General features: G+C 42.9%; 1 protein-coding gene across 3 annotated transcripts in view; it reads right to left on the bottom strand.

Moving 5' to 3' along the window:
• The window catches only part of METTL15 (methyltransferase like 15), a 72,929-nt gene extending 52,916 nt beyond the window's left edge, over window positions 1–20,013 (bottom strand). The window contains exons 1-2 of one of the 3 annotated variants that reach the window (XM_053945284.1): window positions 19,815–20,013; window positions 18,156–18,429 (exon numbers count right to left, since the gene is read on the bottom strand). In XM_053945284.1, the coding sequence (XP_053801259.1) occupies window positions 18,156–18,413 (258 nt within the window). In that variant the 5' untranslated portion in view covers window positions 18,414–18,429; window positions 19,815–20,013. Of the gene's footprint in view, window positions 1–18,155; window positions 19,494–19,814 lie in introns of those variants that run through there. The other 2 variants (XM_053945283.1, XM_053945282.1) reach the window with 2 other exon arrangements.
• Window positions 20,014–21,396: the final 1,383 nt, after the last annotated feature.

The following is a 21,396-nucleotide window of genomic DNA, read 5'->3' as shown; positions in this document are numbered from 1 at the left end:
AACAGAGAGGAGGGGCAGGCAGGTCACAAAAATCACCCAAGTGCAGCTGGACAAATCTAAAGGCAAATCAGAACTGTAAATAAAAGTTCATTGAACAAAAAAACAACCAAATCCTAACAGATCAGTTTAAGCTTTCCTAAAAGCAACACACAAGACAATCATGTTTGCCACTACAGCAGTCAGGACCCACAATTCATACATGAAACTTATTTTCCATAAAAATAACATATACCTTGTCCACTCTTCCTGGTAGCAAAGTATTTTATATAGTTTTTTATCCACATACATATCACAGAGGAATGGAATTATGTCCACAAGAATCTGAAGTGTTTGCTTCACTGAGTCCACCTGGACAAGCTCTTACATTACTGAGACTTCAGCTGACCCTGTTATTCAGCATTTTCTGTCACAAGCATTTGGAAAAAAAAAATACTAAGACTCTTGAATTCCATTTAAAAAAAACCTACTTAAAAAACAGAAGTTTTTTCCCTATGCTCCAATCCCATTCTGCTTCCTAAAAAAAAGCTGAAGTACAACTTTAACAACAGAAAATAGTTTGAAGGTTAATATAAATATGATACCCGCACTACAGACATTTTCTCCAGAAACCATTAAATAACATTTTATTCAAAAATTGGCATAAAGACCAGAGGACTGGTTTCTTGTTGCTACGTTCCAGTTGCCCAGGTGTAAAATGAAACAAACCAGAGGATATCAGATATGAAAATTGGATCAAGTCTCACTGCCAGCATTCTTTCCAGGATGGGAGGGAAGCTTGTCAGTGTCACACACACATCTACACCACAAGGAATTGTCACTGGCAATTCTTCTGAAGAGGTCACATCCCACTACCAAAAAGTCTCTATGCCTTATCACCCCAGACTCTGGAAATGACTTTTGACAGCATCAGTGATCACAAATTTTATTCTCAAGGATCAGCATGAAAACAGCTCCGCAAAAACAGGAGAGAGAAAATTTCACCCTACTCTATCCAACACTGTACTTCTGCTAAAGTAGAAGTAAAACACTGTACTTCTGCTAAAAGAAGTAACATGTCAGATTATGAACCTACAAAGATCCTCTAGAAAATCCAAGTGATTTGATAGAGCTTCTGGTGAGGAAACCAGGGAAATTAACTGATTTTGAAACTTGTATAAGAGCAAAGACTGCAAAAGTCCACGCTACAGCTACACAGAAACCACGCCTCACTTTGATGGGGAGACAGCATTGCAAAATTGAATCTCATGTGGGGAACAGAGCAGGAGGTCCCTTAACCAACAGACAAGCACAAACATTCTGCACTTCATGTGGTGGTGCTGAGGCAAGGGCAGGGAGCAGCACTGCACACACATCCCAAACACCTTCACTGCCCTTGCTGCCACCAGCTCATGAACTGATATTCCACAGCACAGAAATCCTGGTCCCTCTCCCTGCTTGGACAAGGAGCACCGTGGCGGGCACAGAGTGCAAGCATGGAAAGGTGCACGGGGTCAGGGCCACGGCCACACGCACAGACCAAGCACACAGTGAGCAGGGGCACCAGACCCAGCACAGCAAATGCTCCAGTCAAGCTTGTTTCCAGCCTGCTCTGGGCAGCTCTGCTGTCACCTCAACCCTTCCTGCTGTGGTTTAGGAATGGCACTGCCATGTTCAGTACCCACACCGAGATTCCCCACACCATGGCTCGCCCCCTCTGCATCAGGATGGAAGGATGCAGGGATGCAGGATGGAGCTGAGAACTGAGGGCACACGAGGGAAAGAGGAACTGAAGGCACAAGATCACAGGTCAAGGTAACAACAATTGACTGGAAACAGCAACGAAATAAGAAAACAAACATTAACAGCAACAACATTAACAACAATATTAATTAATGCCTTTTATTAATAACAAAAGGCATAAAGAAATTATTGACATGGACAAACATCCCTGATAACAGAATAGCAGACAGCTCCCTCCAGGACACTTTCTGAACCCAAACCTTCTTCCCAGGAGAGAGTCCCTTCTGCCTTCTCCCAACAGTGACTTGATGTGAAAAACACCAATCACTTGTTTTTTAAATTCTTAAAAGTTTATTAGTACCAAAATAATTATAAAAAATAGTACTAAAATTCGAGTAATAAAAATTTGGACAATGAGGATTAGGACACTCTGAGACAATAAAAAGCAAAGAATTCCAGACACCCAGATGTTTTTGGGCACTGAGCTGCCAAAACCACGCCTTGTGAACAAAGGAACAACCCTTAAAAGCAGCAGCCTGTTGCATATTCATACATCTCATACATGGGGCATAAATTCCTTGCAAATTAAGAGTTTTTCTGCTTTTTGTCAACTTCTTCCCCTTAACCCTGGTGGTTCCATAAAGACAGAGAAGGTGGAAGGATGTTTGTCTTTTCTGATAAGGAGGCTGTAACTCGTCAGGTCTCCTGTTGCTGTTATCTCTGTGCAAAGTTTCTTGTTTATCTCATCCCTTTCTTGAGCTAGTAAAAAATATCTTACATTGCATAGTTTCTATTTTAACATTATGTTGTAACCTAAAACTATATTTAACACACTACTTAAAAAGGATTAATACAGTATTACAAAATGACCCTCCATAACACATACAGTATTCAATTTAATATTTGCGAAAAAATAATTTTGTTGTTGTGTTTGATAACTTGGCCCTTGTATTCCACTCTTCTGCTTTCAGCATGTATCTGTTTTAATATACTAAATACTATATATTTTAATATACTGAAACAGAAAACTAGCAACCTGATTTGCTGAGCAAAAACAATGACATTCCTAAACTGTATAGGAAAATGCTTTACAGAACCATAAAAACCACAGGACTAAGAATATGTTTCCAAGTGTACTTACTGGACTGTTTGCTAAATTATTTTAATTATTACAGTCTTTGAAACTATTCTAAAGTTGGTACCTTAATTGCCTCATGCCCTAGTAGGTGTTAAAATTTATCCTCTGGATTTTCCAAATGCCAGCTCCAACAGGTTCTGAGCACTAATTCGTGCCCACTCAGAGACAGGTCAACAAGGCAGAATTTTTTGTAACCTTTGCTGAAATAAAGTCTTGAGTCTCTAATTATTCTCTCTACCAGCAGATAAAAGACTAACAAATACTTCCAGGACTGGTGCTACTGATGCCACTTTGTGATTTTAATTTTTTCCTTTCCTGCCTAGAAGAGCAAACTGATCCACCAGAAATTTGGTGCAACATTTGTAAAAGCAATCCATCCACCACAGCAAGCACAACCATGGGCTGTGAGGTGCAGCATGTCCATGCACACAGAGCAGAACCTCTGAACACCTGAGTGGTCTATCCAGTGCATCACCACCATTAATTTGCTGCTGTTATGAGGAAAGCCTCGTCCCACGCAATTCAAAAAAGCATGATTTATTAATTAGTGTATGTAAATGCTCCTGAGATACAAAAATCCCATTAACAGATGAGCAATCTTGTTTCTTTATCTTCAGTGCTCCAACTTAGACTGATTCTGCCAAGCCACAACCTAATCCAAAGGATTTTGAAGTGCTAAACCCCAAAAAAATCTATGTGCTAATGGTGTGTGAGAAACAGGATGAGAACAAATAGGGAACTATCACCACTTTTAACTCTGTAACCAGGATTACATGAGTAATATTTTACAAAGTAATCAACTTTATCACCAAAACTACTGCTGTAGCTTGAACTACTGTACAAACCACAACACAACAGTTCCCTAATTACTAAGTTTAAAATCCAAGTTACAACTTTTCATCACAGAAATCTTTTCTTAAATCTCCTACGCAAAGCAAGGGAAAAAAAAATCTTCCATTTCAGCTAAACTTTTCTGATTTTACCTAGAAACAGAATACTTCCAAGTAGAGTTTTATTCTCTTCAGTGACTGTAAGGCAAGTGAATGCTTTAATTCAAATCTTTACTGCTTTCTTTCAAACTGAAAAAGATGCTTTGAAATACGCTGCATTTTACTCTTCAAGAACTAATTCTATTGCTAGTCTCTAGGACAAATATGATTTTGGTAGCCATATTCAAAACATCTAAGCATCTTCACAACTGATGAAATAGAGCAGATACCTACATGACAGAGCTACAGCCATAAGCCTACTTAAAAATGTAGTTTTTAAAATTTAGATAACACGCAAAACCAAAATAATAAACACTTTGCTGGAGAATAAAAGCAAATTGGGGAAACAAAAAAACCTGTTAGAAAAGGAGCAAAACCAGATAAAACCAAGCTGAAGACAAGAAAGGGAAAATGCACGAAGAAGGAAGTCCTTTACAAAGGAAGGAGGCTGGAAAAGAACTGCAGCAGTAAGCCTCACACTCCTAGGAGAAAGTTGGTATGAGGGAAATCTACAGTCCAGAAAAACAATAAAACCACATTCAAAGAACAAATTTCAGAGCCAGCTGATTGTTTCAGGAGAGAACAGAACACCTTCCATCACTGCTGCTTTATATGAAACCAGGCTTAGATGAGGACAAGAAAATAGGAAATGTGGAAAAGAATTCCCTTAGGACACATCTCTCTGGTCCAATAAAACATCCAAAGGCTCCAGTAGTTTTCTGTGGAGGACTATTAAAATTGTTTTTATACAGCTGCAGCAGATGGTATGATTCACTTATCTCAAAATAAAAGAGCTCAGGGAACTTGATGATATTATCAAGCATCAAGTTAGAACAAATAAAAAAGTGCCTTTCATGCAAATATTGAAACCATGAATAACACAGGGAGAAGCCTGGTATTTAAGACACTTTGTAGAGAGATGGAACTTGAAACAACACTGTGCCAATGACTGCCACAGTTGAGAGGGCCATGATGCACAGATATCATCACACAACAGCAGAAAACTTCAACCAGAGTGACACCAGACAACTTCAGAAATCTTCAACCCATACAAATAACACCTTACCTCTTCAGAAGGCTGCAGGCTTCTGCCCACACAGAGCAACACCAGGGCACTCCAGGAGGCTGCAAGTGGCTGATCTTTTTGTCCTTCAGCCCAACCTTTTATCTCCTCCTGCTGATGCACTGCACCTGTGTGCCTCTGCTCCCTGTGTGGTTATTCAGCACACCTGGGCACTCCATGGCTCCTTACCTTCAATTGTATTCACCTGTCCTGCACAGCTGCACCCCCTGGGGATGAGGCTCTGTGTGCCTACAAATGGTACTGTACAAATACAGCCCCCAATTTCCCCCTGCAAGAACTCCTTCAATTACTCTTGTCAGGTACCACAAGGTAGAAAATCATTCTCTCCCTTCCCCTTCTTTCAGGCTTCCAGTAGCAGCTGCAGCAATGGAATTTTCAAGTGCCAGGGACTGGACACCTGGCCAGGTACACTCCTGATGTGAACTAGTGCTGTGTCACTGATGCTCTTGTGACTCAGCAGTGTCCTTCGAGCTAAAGAGCTTCAGTGGGGAACAGAAACTGTTCAAGAGAAAAGGAATATACCATCAAACCACCTTCTACCTCCTCCAGTCTCTAAAAAGGCATTTGTTCACCATCCCAGCTTCAGTATTCATCACATACACAAGTAGTACAGGCCTTTCTTAAAGTTCAAAATTACTGTCTCAGTAGTTTTCAGAAATAAGAGACTCAGCTGCAACCAGCCAACCATTCATGTTCTCACTCCTCTGTTCTCAGTGGGAACAAGCAGGAGTCCTGCACAAAGCTTTGTTTTCTCTATGAATGCAAATGACCAAAAAAAAAAAAAAAAATCAAACCTCGCTTTTCTCCCAGTGTTTTAAGGTTGTATTATTTTCCTTAATGAAAGAGACAGCTTCAAGACATGTCCTGTTGTCCCACGTCCTCCATACAGCCCTTTGCCTCAAGCTGCATGATGGTAAGAAAAACAGACACAGAGGAACTGAAGAACAGGAGAAAGAAAGGCTCCAATGCCACTGGAAAACACTGCTCATTACCTGGGGACGGTGGGCACACACGTGGACCAAAAAAAAGCCATTTATTACTATAAACCAGGGCACAATACAAGATGAACATCAGACATGGAAACTACCAAAACTGAAAACGTAATCTGCAAGACAACACAAAAAATACATTTGATTTTTCAAAAGCTTTGAATGATGCTTTAAAGAGTTTAGGAATAGTGAAAAAACATGAATCAGCACTAATAGGACAGCTCTTAATGACGAAAACTTTAAAAAGTCCTCAAAGGACTCTAAACATCTGCAAATGCACAGGCATGGTAAAAAGCATTATTACTCAATATGTGACCCAACAGAGGGAAAGAATTCAAACTGAGCACTATAACAATCAGAGAGGATAGTAAAAGATAATGGCAGTGGCAGGTCTATTCAACAGAAACAACATCTTAAACCACACCAATTTTAACAGCAAAACCAATTCATCTATGTGGCTAAAAACAAAATACTTCAGTGGGATGTCAGTCAGTAACACAGAGCTGACAACTGTGCTTTAATTACATTTGAGACTGTTACCAATTAGTTAGTCTACAGCACTACAGGCTTCATGCTATGACTCAGTGCACTGACTCATGCAGGAAAACTTTTCCTACAGAACTACCCAGGCACCCACAAGGATGCAAGATCAAAAGGAAAGCAGTTACATTGACCTTCTTAGCAAAAGTCTTGTTTTAAATTTAGATGACCAAAAGTGGATACTGACACAACTGCTCAAGTAGGCCTTTTGAAGGGGAGACTTTCAGGAGCACTGCTTTAACTCCATTGCAGATAAACATCTCAAAAAATCAAAGTACAAATAATGCTTTGTGCAGTTTGAAGCTCAAGAAGCACATTTTAAATATTTTTTTTTGTTTTGTTTTTACAAGCTGCTCAAATAGCGTTATTTATTATTAATGAAAATATCTACCATCAAAAAAAATCCTGTTTTCTGTCACTTAAGAGTCCTGGCTGATTTGAACAATTGAAGGCTGAATTTTTTTCTGTGTCAGAAGTAAAGTTATTAGCTGATGGAAAGGGGTGGGAAAGAGTGACAAAATGTCTTCAGCCATCTCGTTTTGGGGAAAAAAAATACCTTTGCTTAGATTTTTGAGTAATAACAACTCTACCATTGCACTAAGCAGCAATGGGATTTTCAAGTTTGGCAGTGAAAACAACAGGAAGATAATCCTGGGTGAAAGATTCTTCTACTGATATTCCCCAAAAACATGTTAAGATTTCCAAAAGACTTCTGTGCCAGTTGTTCTTCCTGAATGCTCAGGCCACGATGCCAAAGCTGCAAGTGCAGGATCCTGGAAAAGGAAAGCTGTGTTACTTGTTCTCACCTTCTGCTCCGATAGAAGAACTTAGGAGTTTTATTTTAGGCCTGGAGGAATGGGAGGAACAGGTAAGGCTCTTGAGGGTTAAAACGAGCATGAATGTTGCAGTTAAGGAATATTTTTAAATTAAAGCACGTTTTCTCCAGAACTGTACTAGAACCTACCAATGTCAGTATTTGACATGAGTTTTTAGCAGGTGAAAAAGCCAATCAGTTAGACTACCAAGCTGCACAAGATGTTAAGTGGTAGGTGTAGGAGTAATTAGGCATTATTTTCTCATGTGTGTTTTGCCTCTTGTAGTTAATTTCTCTCAGCACAGGTGTTTACTGTGTAATTCCACAAGCCAATTAAACACAGCAACACGGCGCAGAAAAGTGAAACAGAAGGAAAAGCTGCATTTATTTCTGACGTGTTAGTGTGTTTAGCTGATGTGCCCAAGTCAGGGAGGGACAGGAGCTGAGGGAGGCAGCGACACAGGGGAGCAGGGACGCTGGACCTGTCCCCTTCAGCAGCATCACGACACTCCACCGCCTTCGTGCTCAGCCTGGCTCCTCCAGCAAACCCTCAGGAACAATCCACCACCTCCACTCCAGTCTTCTTTCCCAAAGTGAAGTGACACTGCAAATGGCAATATCCAAGGCACTCAGCTGGCAGAGCGACACCGGAACTTTGGCCACGCAGCCCCTGTGGCTCTCAGGAGTCACCACACCAAGCAGGCAGGTCACCCTGTTCCTCATTTTTCTCTCTGTAAAACTCAGAGACTCTGGATCTGCTTCCCAGACACCCTGTGACCTCCACAGCTGCACGTGGACGTCCCTCCAGTGTGCTGCAAAGCTCTACACCAAAATGCTAACCTCGTGGAAAAACCAGGGCAAGAGGCACTTCTGCTCGGGCTTCCAAAGCAGGATTTCAGCACTGCTGCCCCTAAATTCTGCCAAGTAGAAGCAGTGCTACTGTTCAACTTTACAAGAGAGCTGTAAACATAAATTCTGTGTAATGAATTTGAATTAATGAGTCTATAAAGGTAATCTGTGGATGATTCAAAGGTTGTAGGGATATAATTCAAGAGACAAAAGTCTAAATTCAAAGCAGAGTTTGAACAGTAAACAGCATATGAGACATGTCCATGAACAAGATATCGAGTTTATTTCCCCAGCACTGTGTGGCTGTATCTACCTGAACAGGCCAGTGCAAGGAGATTCTCAAAGGACAGAACCACCATTTTCTCTGGGCCCCTGCACAAAGGCCAGCAGGTTTTACTCCACATCATTTCCAAGGTAATTTTCTTTTTTTAATATTATCCCTAGATTACAGTTTGTTTATAAATTCAATGCCAGCCAAGGTCAGCATTCAATCCTGCTGAACAATTACCCATGTAACAAATTCTTCATCAAAAAAGAGAGAAGTTCTTTCTCTTCAAACAAAATATACACTATGTATGCTCACTCCCAAACTCACAGCAGCAATACTGCTGGTTTTAAATAATGGCATCTATCAAACCTTAAACTATTTAATCATGTTTCTAGAACTACTTTTGCTAAAGTGAAAATACTGATTAGAAGATTGAGCAATTGGAGATCTTCCTTCCTCTTAGCATTTCAGCCTCCAGTGGGAGAAAAAGGAGTTTCCTTGAAACACTCTCCCTCCATTCCGCTCTGCTGGAAGTCCCCTGTGGTGAATGACTGTGACCCATGTAAGCTGAAATACCTGCAGCTTCTCAAAGCCATTTAACAAGGAGTTCAGACTAAATCTCGAAAGTCAAGGTCTGCCTACCCCTGATCAAGTCCAAATCCTCTATCTCCAAACTTCCCTTACATTTCTCCATTCCAAGCACTGGTTCTTTGGTTGACTTGAGATGTGACTTAAAATGGCTAAGTATCCTGTGTCCTCCCAATTTATCTCAAAATTATTTATTGCACCTACCACTACATCCTACCTAATGCATGTATAAATCAACCATGTAGAGAAAGGTTTGTATTTTAATTTTTGCATAACAACCCAAGAATTTGTCCTCAATTCCCATTCAATAGACAAGAATTAAAACAGCATACTGTTTTATATGTCTGACAACAGGCGGGGTTTTTAAATTTACATGAAATAAACCAGATTGTGAAAAACCATTGGCATTCATGAGACAAGATATCTAAGTTATTTGTGAGATAGCAACAAAGATTTGTTAGTAAAGAAATGTACTTTCAGAGAAATGCTGGAAGAGCTCTACTGTTTTTCTAAGGAACTACACACACTCAAAGTCTCAGAAGAAAACATTATTAAAACATACCTTGCTGCTATTCACACGCAAATAGGAAAAACTATCCTGGAACTAAGAAAATAAGAGGTCAATGAGACCAAGTTATTATTGCATTTTTATACTATTTTATTTATATTTAGTAAGAAACAATATTTAGGCTTCAGCATGCTAATAAACTTTGCTTTCTCTTACGAGAATTAAAAGTATTTTGCAAGTAAGTTCTGTAAAGTAAATCAGACATAGCTGTTTTTAAGCTAGAGCACTTTGATTTTTAATCACCTGTTCAAAATCAGAAGGGAAAATAATATTACAAATCCAGTGAATCACACACGGTCCACAGACACCCAGCTATGCTTTACTCGCATCCTGAAAAGTCACAATTTTTTCATTTGCATTCTGTAACTTCTGTAAGGACTCTAAAAATGACAGGTGACTTACTGGACGGCTCAGTGTTCTGATGTCATCTCCACGTCAATCAGTAACAACACACTGCCATGTTGCAACCTAAAATTCCTCATCAATAACAAGGAACAGAAAAGGAACTCCTGGAAAATGCAAACAAGCTTTATACAAATCTGTAGACCCAGTACCAACAAGATGCCACTGGTGACACCGCTATGAAAATTGTGTATTCATCTATACAGGCGTAATGCCCAGCCAAAGCTTGCTCAAGTGTACAAGAGCTGAACTTGTCAGTGAAAATATTATAAAGGGATTAAAAGGTATTATGCAGGATAACATGGCCTGCCAGAAAATAAAGTTGACCAAAAAAGTGAAATGTACATTTCTGTATTTTTTCTTATGGCAATACATTACACCATAAAACCTGTTGTTTTTTCTGGCACCTAGGAAAAGATCAAATTAAGCACATAGCAAAGAAGAAGCTTGGTTGCAAGCAAAAGATATCTCCTATCAGTTCTATACAGTACACGTCTTTCACCCATGTAAAAAGTTATCCCTTGTAATTTCAAAAAATAAGGACTGATAGGTAAAACATAACTGGACTAATTTTTTTCCACAAGTACTTTCTGACAGACTGTGAAATGATAAAAAAGTTGTTTACACACCAAGTCTAACAATCTACATCACCAACAATGAGAACATAAATGAACAGCTGGCATTTAGTAGGAGAACCTTCTCAGATCACACATTAAGTACAACACAGAACGATTCTCCAGTATTGGCCTATTCACCAATTCAGTGTAATTCAACCATCACTTCCCATTTTCCCAGTCATGCCACTGGAACACTAACAGAGGATGCTGCTAGAGTGTACTAGTGTACAGCTGAAATATCTGTAACAGCACTAAGTTTGCATATCCAAGAATTTCAGGAACTTGCACCATCAACCATCTCTTCATCGTTTCACAGAGAGGAGAAAAAAGATGGCTGTGAACACATTTTGCAGCACCCATCAATCACAACCACGTAATGCCTCAAAATAATTTCCAATGTATTTTCTTCACAAAGGTTCCATTTTCTGATTACAGCTAAATACAAAACAGCATATGAACAAAAATGAACAGGTTTTGTATGAAAACATATAAAAAGGCATTTTACCTCTGCTCTGCTTTGTTTTGCACTCCTTACTTATTTTCTAGAGCCCCTTTCCCCTTGCACAAGAGGTAAGAGAAGCAAACAAAACCCACCACCTGCCTCTGCCACCTGCTTTTAGACAGCACTGGCAGAACTTGCCTCACTATGCATTATTTACTTCACTCATTTTCCTAAGAGTAATGTTGTCTGGAATTAGATTTAATGACGTTATGACTCAATCACACCATTATTAACATTTCCATAGGAAATTAAAATTTCAGTGTCTGAATGACTTCAGCTAATCATCAGACTTAACAAGAAAAAGCTGACTTCCTCTGCTACCTCACAAGAAACTTCTTTCCTCAATTATGACCGAAGAGATATTCAAGATGCAATGAAAATTTTACAAAGGCTCAAGTAAAAATCTAATTCTTTATTATTAATGGTTAGCCAATCCCAAAAAAAGCCATGGATGTGTTTTTGATAAGCCTTGGCTGCCAGGTTCCTACAGCAATTTTGACATTAAATAATACCATTTTGATACAGAGTCAGCCTGAAACAATATTCATTTATTTTATTAAAACAGAAGAATTTGTCATTTATTAAAACACAGTTATTAGAAAAGTATTTTCCCAAGATGCTGAGCATCAGCAAACATCACTGGAATGAAGATAATATGCTCAGAAAGCCTGGGAAAAAGAAAAAATATTTTTAAAAAAATCAGACCATATGTGTGCATGACACCTGTTTAATCTTCAGATACCTCTTTAAACAACAAATTTAGTAGCTTAACCTCTTAATCATCTCTTTACCCAGATCAATTCTGTGCAAAACTACTGCCAACTGTATAAAACACAAAATAAGAAAACAAAACCTGCAGATATCTCCCATACTCCACCTGTGATCTTCAATCATTAGTAATATTTTGTGTGATCGAAAAAAAAGTCTGCATTTCTGTTTGCAAACTCAACTTCAAATATTTAATAAGAAAGCTTAGCCAAAAGGCTGACTAAAGACACACAGTACTAGATGAGGAGGAAATGAGTAGCTACATATATTAATTATCCCCCTTTCTGAGAACACAGGCTCACTCAAGTTAAAATTTAAAGGGCTTAGATTACTTTCTGGTGAATTTTATTAGTTTTCCCCAAGAGGTGCAAAGACTAATGCTGTCACAACAGCCACGGAGAGCACACACAGCGTCACTGCAAGCTGAGTCACCCCAAAGCACTGCATCTTGCTTTATTGTAACACAGCATCCTAGGCAGCCTCCTGAAGCGCCGTCGTTTGTTATGTGCTCGAGCGGCACCATAAAACCAGACCTGCACATCTGCAGGGCTGCTGGCAGCCCCTGCTGCCTTGCTGGTCTCTCTGGATACAGCAGCTGCAGCCCTTCCTTCCTCCACTGCCACAGAGAAAGATGCAGAACCAAGCTGGTGAGAGGTCTCCTACTTGTGCTGCTGGTAACACTTAGATATGCCTCCAGAGAGCCAGGATGCAGCTGGGAACATGAGGAGGTCAGGCAGATGGGCAGGAACTACAACCTGAACATTCTTCCCTGTGCAGCTGTAGCCATCAGCTAATTCTTCCTCTCATCCAAGTATTCTAGTTCTTCTAAAGACCCTAATTCTTGAAGGATAAAAAAAGTAAAATCTGGAGGGGCTTCTTCAGCATGCCTCATTCGTATCCTGCCATCACTCAGATCCAAACCCACAGATATTTTTCATTTCCTGGTACCACAGGCTAACCACTCAGCAGTACCACCTTCAAAACAGAGAACAGGTATGCAGTGCTGCCAAATTAATGGCACGTGCTTTCAGTCACCTGTCAGCATGGAATTTAAGATCCCTGTACTTTTGGAGGGCCCACTTCAGAAGTCAGTAAAACAAGCAGACCACTGAAGAGCGTGACTTTCTCTGCCTCCTCAGCTGGCAAGCTGTTCATGAATATCACCTCCTGTCCTGTTCTCTTCCCAGGCCCCTTCTGTCCTCTCTCATCTTGGGATGGCACTCACACAGATGTAGGTGCTGTAAAACACAGATGACATGTGTTGGCATTGCACTGTTAAATAATACTCCTTCTACCTTACTGCATTTTATTTTGCCTGTATGGCACAGCAGAGAGCAAGTGGTTGTAAGTCAAGGAACGTAAGCAAATGGGGTCTGCTTTTCCAAATCTGCATGTGTACACTGCCATTGTAGAACCAGACAATATTAGTATTTTAAGTACTTGAAGGACTATCTTTTGCACATCTTAGTCAAAACTATTTTGAGAATGTTTTCCACTTTCACGCACTAACTTCAAAAGCTAACTTCACTAAAAACATCCCTCTTAAAGTATGATTTTAGGCAAGTATTTCAAACAGTGCTAGCTGATGAGAATCCATTTAACTAGTTCCCTAGTAGATACATCCAAAAATACTTTGCACATATACACAATCTATTGCATGGACATTTTAATACACTTCCACACACAGCTGTGACCTGAAGCCTGGCTAGCCTCTTGTGTAAATTTACAATACGTGCAGCCAGGACATCAGGCAAGGTAAGAGTGACAGAAAAAAACACACAGGAACTACATGATCAACTGAAACAACTCTCAATATGCCCCAGTAACATTCAAGTACCACGGGAAAAAAGCGTGTTCTGGAATTCCCAGAGTGTTTTCAGAATTACTCTGTTAATTTATTGACTCTTGCAAGTTTCTGTACCTTCCTTCCTTTTTTACACCAATCACTACAAAGCTCACTGTGCTGCTGACAGAAAAAAATCAGCCATAAAATTTGCATATAGAAAGATATTTTCAGCATGCTTCTCACAAAAAAAATAGTTGTTTCTACAATAAAGAACATCATGCAATTTGATTGCTTTAGGTGACCTTACTCATTTTACAAGTCCAGTGAAAAACAGGATAAACAAAAAAAACCTTTTACTATTATCTCCATGTGTGTGTAGTCCTTTTCCAAAACAAGTATTTCATCATTTACCTCATGATGCAACTCATATTCCCTTCAAAACTTGGCATTTTGGCTGCATTTTACCAAAATATTCATACAACTTGAGAACTCAGAATTAATTTTTCCAGATGCCTTTTCAATTCCCCTTTACTTTGGGCACCTTGCAGAAAAGTTCAGTTTTGAGAACCTATAGCACAAACAGGTCGTTCCAGTTAGAAATGATCTGCAGATGGCTTTGGAGGTGCTGTGATGAGAACCCTGGTCACCAGCACCACCGTGTAACTATTTATACACCACAACACTTGGAAAGCTCTGCCACAGAACAGAAGTCCCCTCTGCAGGGTGCTGTTCCGAGAAAGGTTATTTCTGCCTTCAAGCATTTCTGCTCAGTACAAGGCAGAAATATGGACAAGAACACACAGAAACTGAGACAACAATTTCAGAACTGACTCTGCTTTCTCACACCAGCAGTCTCCCTCAGCTTCCTCCAAGTGTGTCCTATTACCTGACTAACTAGCTCTGCAGAAAAGGAAGGAAACAACCAAGCTCCACATCAACATCCAAGAGTAGCAACAGAACCTCCAGGAGGTGAAAAGCTGTCTTCAAACCTGAACCCCAGAGCTCAAGCAGCACTTCACTCACAGCAAAACCATGTCTGGCTGTCAGCAATGTCTTATGCTTCCTTCCTGTTATTTTACAAGTCCGTGCTCATACTTCTTCTGAAAAAGAATCACGTGATGTTTGGATGTGTGAAAATAGCAACTATCCTGAAAAAAAAACCAGTATGTACCTGAAAGAGTGAAAGGAGAGCTCATGGCAAAGCTGCATGTTCTCAGGAAATACCTGTCTCTTTCTAGAAACCAACACATGATTTCCAAGTAAAAGAAATAACAGATGAAACATAACACATGATTTTCAAGACAAAGAGGATACCTCCTTCAACGAATGCCAAGCAACAAAAACAATCTGAGTAACATCACGGAGAATCAAAAGGGAAATACCCACAGTGAGTCCTGGCTAACTTAAGATGATGTCAGATGAGAGCTCTTTGGGGAAAACTAACTGCCTTCTTTTTTTTTATATAAATTAACATAACGAGGTAAAAAAAATCATCTACTATTAACAGCTTCTGATGAACCCCTTAAACACTGGAGAAAATGGAAAAGTCTCATTGGTTATTTCTCACCTCAAGTTTGACCACCTACCATTTAATTTACAGATACTAAAATAAAACCACCTTCTAGAACTATCACAAACCACATAATGCTAGCAGAGCTTATAGTATCTCCATTATAGTCTCTTCTAGATCATACTCAACCATAGATAAAACCAGTCACATAGAACCATGGACGTCATCAGCTTACAGGCTTCCCCAAATAATCTGAGTAGTGCATAATATTTGCTTCTCTTCTAGTTGGAGTTTAAATATTATATATAGAAGTATTTGTTGGTGCTGGAGCACTACCATTTCCTAGAGCTTCACAACTCAAAAACCTTGAAGATTCTCATAAGAACAGTTGAAATTTCAGAGTTTCATCCTCTGGCATTCATACTAGAACTCACTGCTATTGAAATTCTTACACTTAATGTTATAGCCACAGTATGTGGAAAAGATCCACATCTCTAGTTAAAAAGAAATCTGAGCATTGCAAAGGAAAAAAATAGGAAAAAGTAGGGTGAAAACTGGGGAAACATGCTTCTGGATGTCCAAACATTGATTCAAAAGAGGTTTGGTTCTTTAAGAGAACAGAGAATTCTCCAGAAACTGCAAAAACATTGGTCAGGTATTTGCAAACAATGTGCATGGACTGAGAAGATTAAAATGTAGTGTAATCAATACAGTAAACCTAAAGAGGAAATTACTTATGTGTGGACTTACTGCAAGAGACTTTTCATTGAGCAGTGAGGTAGATTGGTAAAATCTAGTTTGTAGTCTTTGCTTCAAAGACAGGACTACTACAGGGACTTTGCAAAACAAGGCAATAAAGGAAAATTCAAAGATAAATGGAAGTATTATTGCTCCAACTCCTGACAAACAGATTCCCCAAAGGAGACAGTCAACAAGAATATTCAGTGGGAGGGCACTAACATCTTTATCTCAGCAGTGACTCACTCTTAAGTAACATTTCCTTTCACAAGAACCTCTATAAGTAAAATGAAAATCCCATTCAGTGACCATAACTCTAGGGAGAACATCATCTTTCTAATTAGATTTTTTTATATTGGTAGCTCCTTGTCTTAAGACACAAGAAGAAATAGAGGCCCAGATCAGCTATTTTATAACAAAGAATATAACTCCATCAAAGCTGAGCAAAGGAAATCATTATGTGCAAGGAGAGAATAAAGTAGAAAAACTAAATTCAAGAGAGGAGCAGTGCCCTTCCTTTTCCACTTTGCCCACAAAACAAAGTGTTCATAGACTTCCTGTCAAGACTATAATCTTAAAAATCTAAATTTATGTGACACTCCCAGTTGACATCCCTGTTAGTACAAACTGATTAGCACCACTCGTGTGAGTTAGTGAGAAATTGTCTAACCTGTGTTCAGGCTTCCACTCACACTAGCAAAACTCAGGTGACACACTGCATCCTTTTGCACAATACTTATTTTTCAGGGCTTCAGAAAGTGCTGTGAATACAAACAGAAAAAGAAAAGCAGAAGTGCTGAACAGTTTCCAGTTTCAGTCATGCTGAACAGCTTGGCAGCATTAAAAATGCTTCAGTTTGAGGTAAACACACTTGGGCTCTCTTATAGCAGTCACCAGTGGTTCACTACTAGCTTAGGAATCTGAAAAACCATGTACACACAGGCTTGAAAAAATCCTACCCCAATAATAAGCTATTTTACAAATATTTAAATTACAAAAAAATATTTAAATTAGATAAAATTTTCAGGGGCAGTAATAGTTGCTCTCCACAGTTCATTACCTTGAATAGTTTCTTTTAGAAGTCCTGTTGCCAAGTAAGATTTTCTACCTCAACAAAGAGAGTCTAATGGACACTGATTCATCAGGCTCTTCTTATCTAAGCAAAAACTTACACAACTGGAAAAAATATTTCACCTAGTGTATCACAGTTTATATGTTCATTTAATGTGTGAAAATGTCATCACAGTTCTGACATCAAAATAAAATCTGAACTCAAAGTTCCTTATGTATTTCTCTAATTTAGATACCTTCAACAGTAGAACGCATACCAGAGCAATTTGTATGCTAAGGTGTATGCTTATTTGCATTGCATTAATGCTATTTGCATTTTCACTGCTTCTTCAAAGACTTAAAATGATACACATGGAAACACAACAAGATTTGACTGCAAACTTCTGACCATTGAATCCACCTCTAACTTGTTATATCACTTTGCCACTGTTGGATCATGCTGTTCTCAAATAAAAATAAAAATATACACACACTTTGACTCTTCTGCTTCTTTACCTGTTGTTTCAGTCGTTGTAGCAAAATAACATATTGATAAGCCTGAACTTGTAAGATTCTATGAGGCTAACATGAGCACCAAAATCACAGATGAAAGTACCTGAAATGTGAACATTATTTAAGAACTTACATTACTCAAAAAATCTTTTTAAACGGATACTGAGACCACCCAGACAAAAACCTTCTCCCTGTGTATCATTTTTTTCAAGGACACCTGTAACCATTTACTACCCCAGACTCCAAAAGCAAACCACTTAGAGTGCCATACCCAAACAAGAAGGCTTGAACCAGCTCGCCATGCTAATGGGGCTAAACAATGTTGAAAACCTACCTACTTACTGCTCTCATACAAGAGCAAGAGGGCTCTTCACAAACTGATGAGATAACCACACATGAGAACTCCCCTCTGAGTCATTAACATAACCTTAAGAATACACAAGTGCAACTCAGAAAGACAAGCACAAAAGCAACAGAATAGTCAAATATGACAGTTTTAATAAATACCACCTACCTGGGGATTCAGGCACACAGACACCAGAATTTTATTAGTTTGAATACAGAGTTTTAATTTAAACTTCAAAACAATTGAGGACCTTTGAAAGGTAAAACTGATTGTTTAGGAGCAGCCCTTTATTCCTCTAAATGAAAGTCATCCCTACTCTCCAAATTTTTCTGCTGGACTGTTAATGGATCACAAATGTCAATAATCATTTAACTCACCTGACCTGGCTGAGGGGATAAAAAATTAACAACCTCCTCCAGCATCACTGGTATGTGCAATCTTCCAGAATTACTGTTTTCTGCATTTTGAGGCAGCTCTTCAGCTTCACATCTCTGGACAGTTTGTTCCTCTGACTCAGAAAGCTTTCCTGATGAAGACTGGATCCTTCTGGCCAAACCAGCCACATTTACTGAATTCAGTTTCAAGTTACGCAGAAACAAACATCTGCAAACTTGGCACAGATTTTGAGGGAACATTTTGGAGTTGATCAACCTAGAAGAGCAGTAGATGTTGGGAATTACTTTGAAACAAATACTTGAAATAGTGTATTTGTTTAAATAACATAGGGGAAATGCTATAGGCAAAGCTATGCACATTCCAAGTTGGGCAGCTTTACAGATACATCAAGTCAGCAAAATGTTTTCAGAACATTCGAGATTATCTACAAATCAATTGTGCTCAAGCTGTAAGCATATTCTTTGCACTATGAGCTTTTAATATCTGCTTTTGTTGAATTTAGCTTGCCAGAGGCTACCAATATTTTGCCTGCATAAGGATATGCTGACAAAGTTACTCTCCTGATCACTTAGGCTTCAACTGGGTCGTAATTCCCTCAGTTTAAATTTGCAAGTGCGCATGGCTCCAGCTGTGGGCAGGCTCACAGATGTGTTTTACCACAAGCCATAGCGTGCCTACAGCAAACACCTCTATCACCGCGGTGTGCTCCGCTGGTTTCCCCGGCCTGGAGTTCATTTTCTCCCCAGGGGCTGAGCTGGGGCGGGTTTGGATTCCTGCTGGGCACAGCAGGGAGCAGACACAGCTGGGCAGGTGAGCCAGGCGCGCCCGAGGGACATTGCAGCCCAAAGGACGCGGTGCTCCGTTCAGCGAGGGGGGAGAGGGCGAGCGGGGCGCTGGCACCGCTGCTCCCGGTGACCGCCGTTCCCTGCGACGGGCCCCGCTCTGCTGGATTCGGCCGGCCCCAGGGGAAGGCGTTCCTGGCTCTGCCCTGCCTGTCCGCACGGCTTCGGGCTGCCCCGCTGACCCCGCTCCGCCTCAGCCGCCCTTTCTGCCCCTCCGGCCTTCCCCTCCTGCCCCGGCCCCGCCGTGAGGCGAGGAGCGGCCGAACGGGACAGGCCCGCCCTGCCCTGGGGCTGCCGGAGGGCCTCTGCTCGCGGCCACCGCCTGCTGCGCTCGGAGATCTTCTCTCAGGCGAGCGCAGTCCGTGTTTTATGGCATTTCTGTGACAGCGCTCGCCTGCAGGGCAGCGGGCCCCGCCGCGGGCTGCGCCTCGGGCTCGGCCCCGCGCTGAGCGGGGCAAAGGCAGCGAGGGCCAAGCCCCCGCCCCGCAGCGCTTTTGCTCGGAGGCCGCCGGAGCGGCGGCAGCGGCCCGCTCCGCGCCGGGCCCGAGCGGGACAGGGGCCGGGGCCGGCCCCGCCCGAGCCGGGCTGGCCGCACACGCGGAGCAGAGGCCGCCCGCTCGCCCGGCAGCGCCTCCCTTCCCTCACCCCCGGCCTCCCTTCCCTCCGTGCCTCCCTCCCCTCATGCCCGGCCTGTCTCCCTCCGTGCTTCTCTTCCCTCCGTGCCTCCCGTCCCTCATTCCCCGATTCCCTCCCGGCCTCCCCGCGCACGGCGCCGCACGCCCGGCCCCACGCACTTACCGCTGTCGCCGGCGCTGTGGTGACGTCCCGGGGCGCAGCCAATGGGAAGGCGAGGAGCGCGGCCTGGCCGTGTTTGAATCCCGCGGATGGCGGTTGGTGCGGCCGCGGCCCGCGGGGAGAGCGGGAGCGAGCCCGGAACGGCCGCGGCACGGCCCGGGTGAGACACAGACACAGAGAGAGAGAGAGAGAGAGAGAGAGAGACCGGGAACGGCCGCGGCACGGCCCGGGTGAGACACAGAGAGAGAGAGAGAGAGAGAGAGACACCGGGAACGGCCGAGGGCAGTGCCGGGCTCACAGAGCGGGCAGTGCCGAGGCACGGCCGGGCTCACAGAGCGGGCACGGCCGGGCTCACAGAGCGGGCACGGCCGGGCTCACAGAGCGGGCACGGCCGGGCTCACAGAGCGGGCACGGCCGGGCTCACAGAGCGGGCACGGCCGGGCTCACAGAGCGGGCACGGCCGGGCTCAGACCGGGCAGTGCCTTGGCACGGCCGGGCCCAGCCCGGGCTCACCGAGGGAGGCCCGGGCCGCCGGCAGGCAGCGCCTCTCGGCCGGCCCGGGGGAACGCTGCGGCCGCAGGGCCCGGGCCGGCGGCGGGCCCCGGGGAAGAGCGGCCCGCGCCGGGTGAGGAGGGCCCGGAGAGCCGGGCGGGCTCGGCCGGAGCGGCGAGCTGGCCCCGGGGCGGCGGCAGCGGCCCCGGGAGCCCGCACCGTGTCCGCTCTGGGCCGGGCCGGCAGCCGGCGGCAGCAGAAGCGGCTGTGGAGAGGAAATCCCGCTTTGGGCTCGGGCACTGCAGCCCGTGCGGGGCACGTTACCCCAAATCCGCTTCTGCTCCCTTTGGCTCTTCCTGCGACGTGGCTGTGGCGATCCGGGCAGGGCGACACGGGCAGCTCCTCCTGCTGAAGAGCAAAAACAGGGCTCGCTTTAGCCCACAGAAATGGGGTGTCTCGTCCGAAAGCTCGGTCTGCTCCAGAGGGAAGCCCGCAGGGCACCGAGTGTTTAAATTGAGACAGGAATTCCCAACTCCCCGGGGCCGTGCCGAGTTCAGTCGCCCTTTGGGGCGGCCGCAGAGCTTCCCAAGGGCTCGCTGCCCCGGGGCAGTGCCTTGGCGAGCGCTGGGCCAGCACAGGGCCCTGCCCGAGCGTGTGAGCTGCTGCAAGGAGCGAGTTCAGGCTACACTGGAACAAACCCTGTCTGTCATTGCAGAAAGGAGCCGGGTGCTGGGTCTGACCGAGTGCTGGCGGCGGGGCTGGGCAGCAGGAGGGATGACTCCTGCCAGGGAAGAAGATGTGTGCAGCCACGTCAAGGTGGTGGTCCGTGTGCGGCCGGAGAGCCAGAAGGAAAAGCAGGGCAGCTGCAGCAGGGTGGTGCGGGTCATTGACCAGCACGTGCTGGTCTTCGACCCAAAGGAGGAGGAGGTTGGCTTCTTCAGCAGGAGGAGAGTGACCCACAGGCACACCTTCAGCATGATTACACCCTTACACATTAAGACCTGAAAGGAGCATCCAGTTCCTTTCTCCTAAACGTCTCCAAAAAGGCAGGTTCTGTAGGAGACAATCTCCATAACATGCAGCTCATTTTAAG

Source organism: Vidua chalybeata, chromosome 6, assembly GCF_026979565.1.
Source record: "Vidua chalybeata isolate OUT-0048 chromosome 6, bVidCha1 merged haplotype, whole genome shotgun sequence".
NCBI classification, from domain to species: Eukaryota; Metazoa; Chordata; class Aves; order Passeriformes; family Viduidae; genus Vidua; species Vidua chalybeata.
This window is presented reverse-complemented; position numbering and strand designations above follow the sequence as displayed.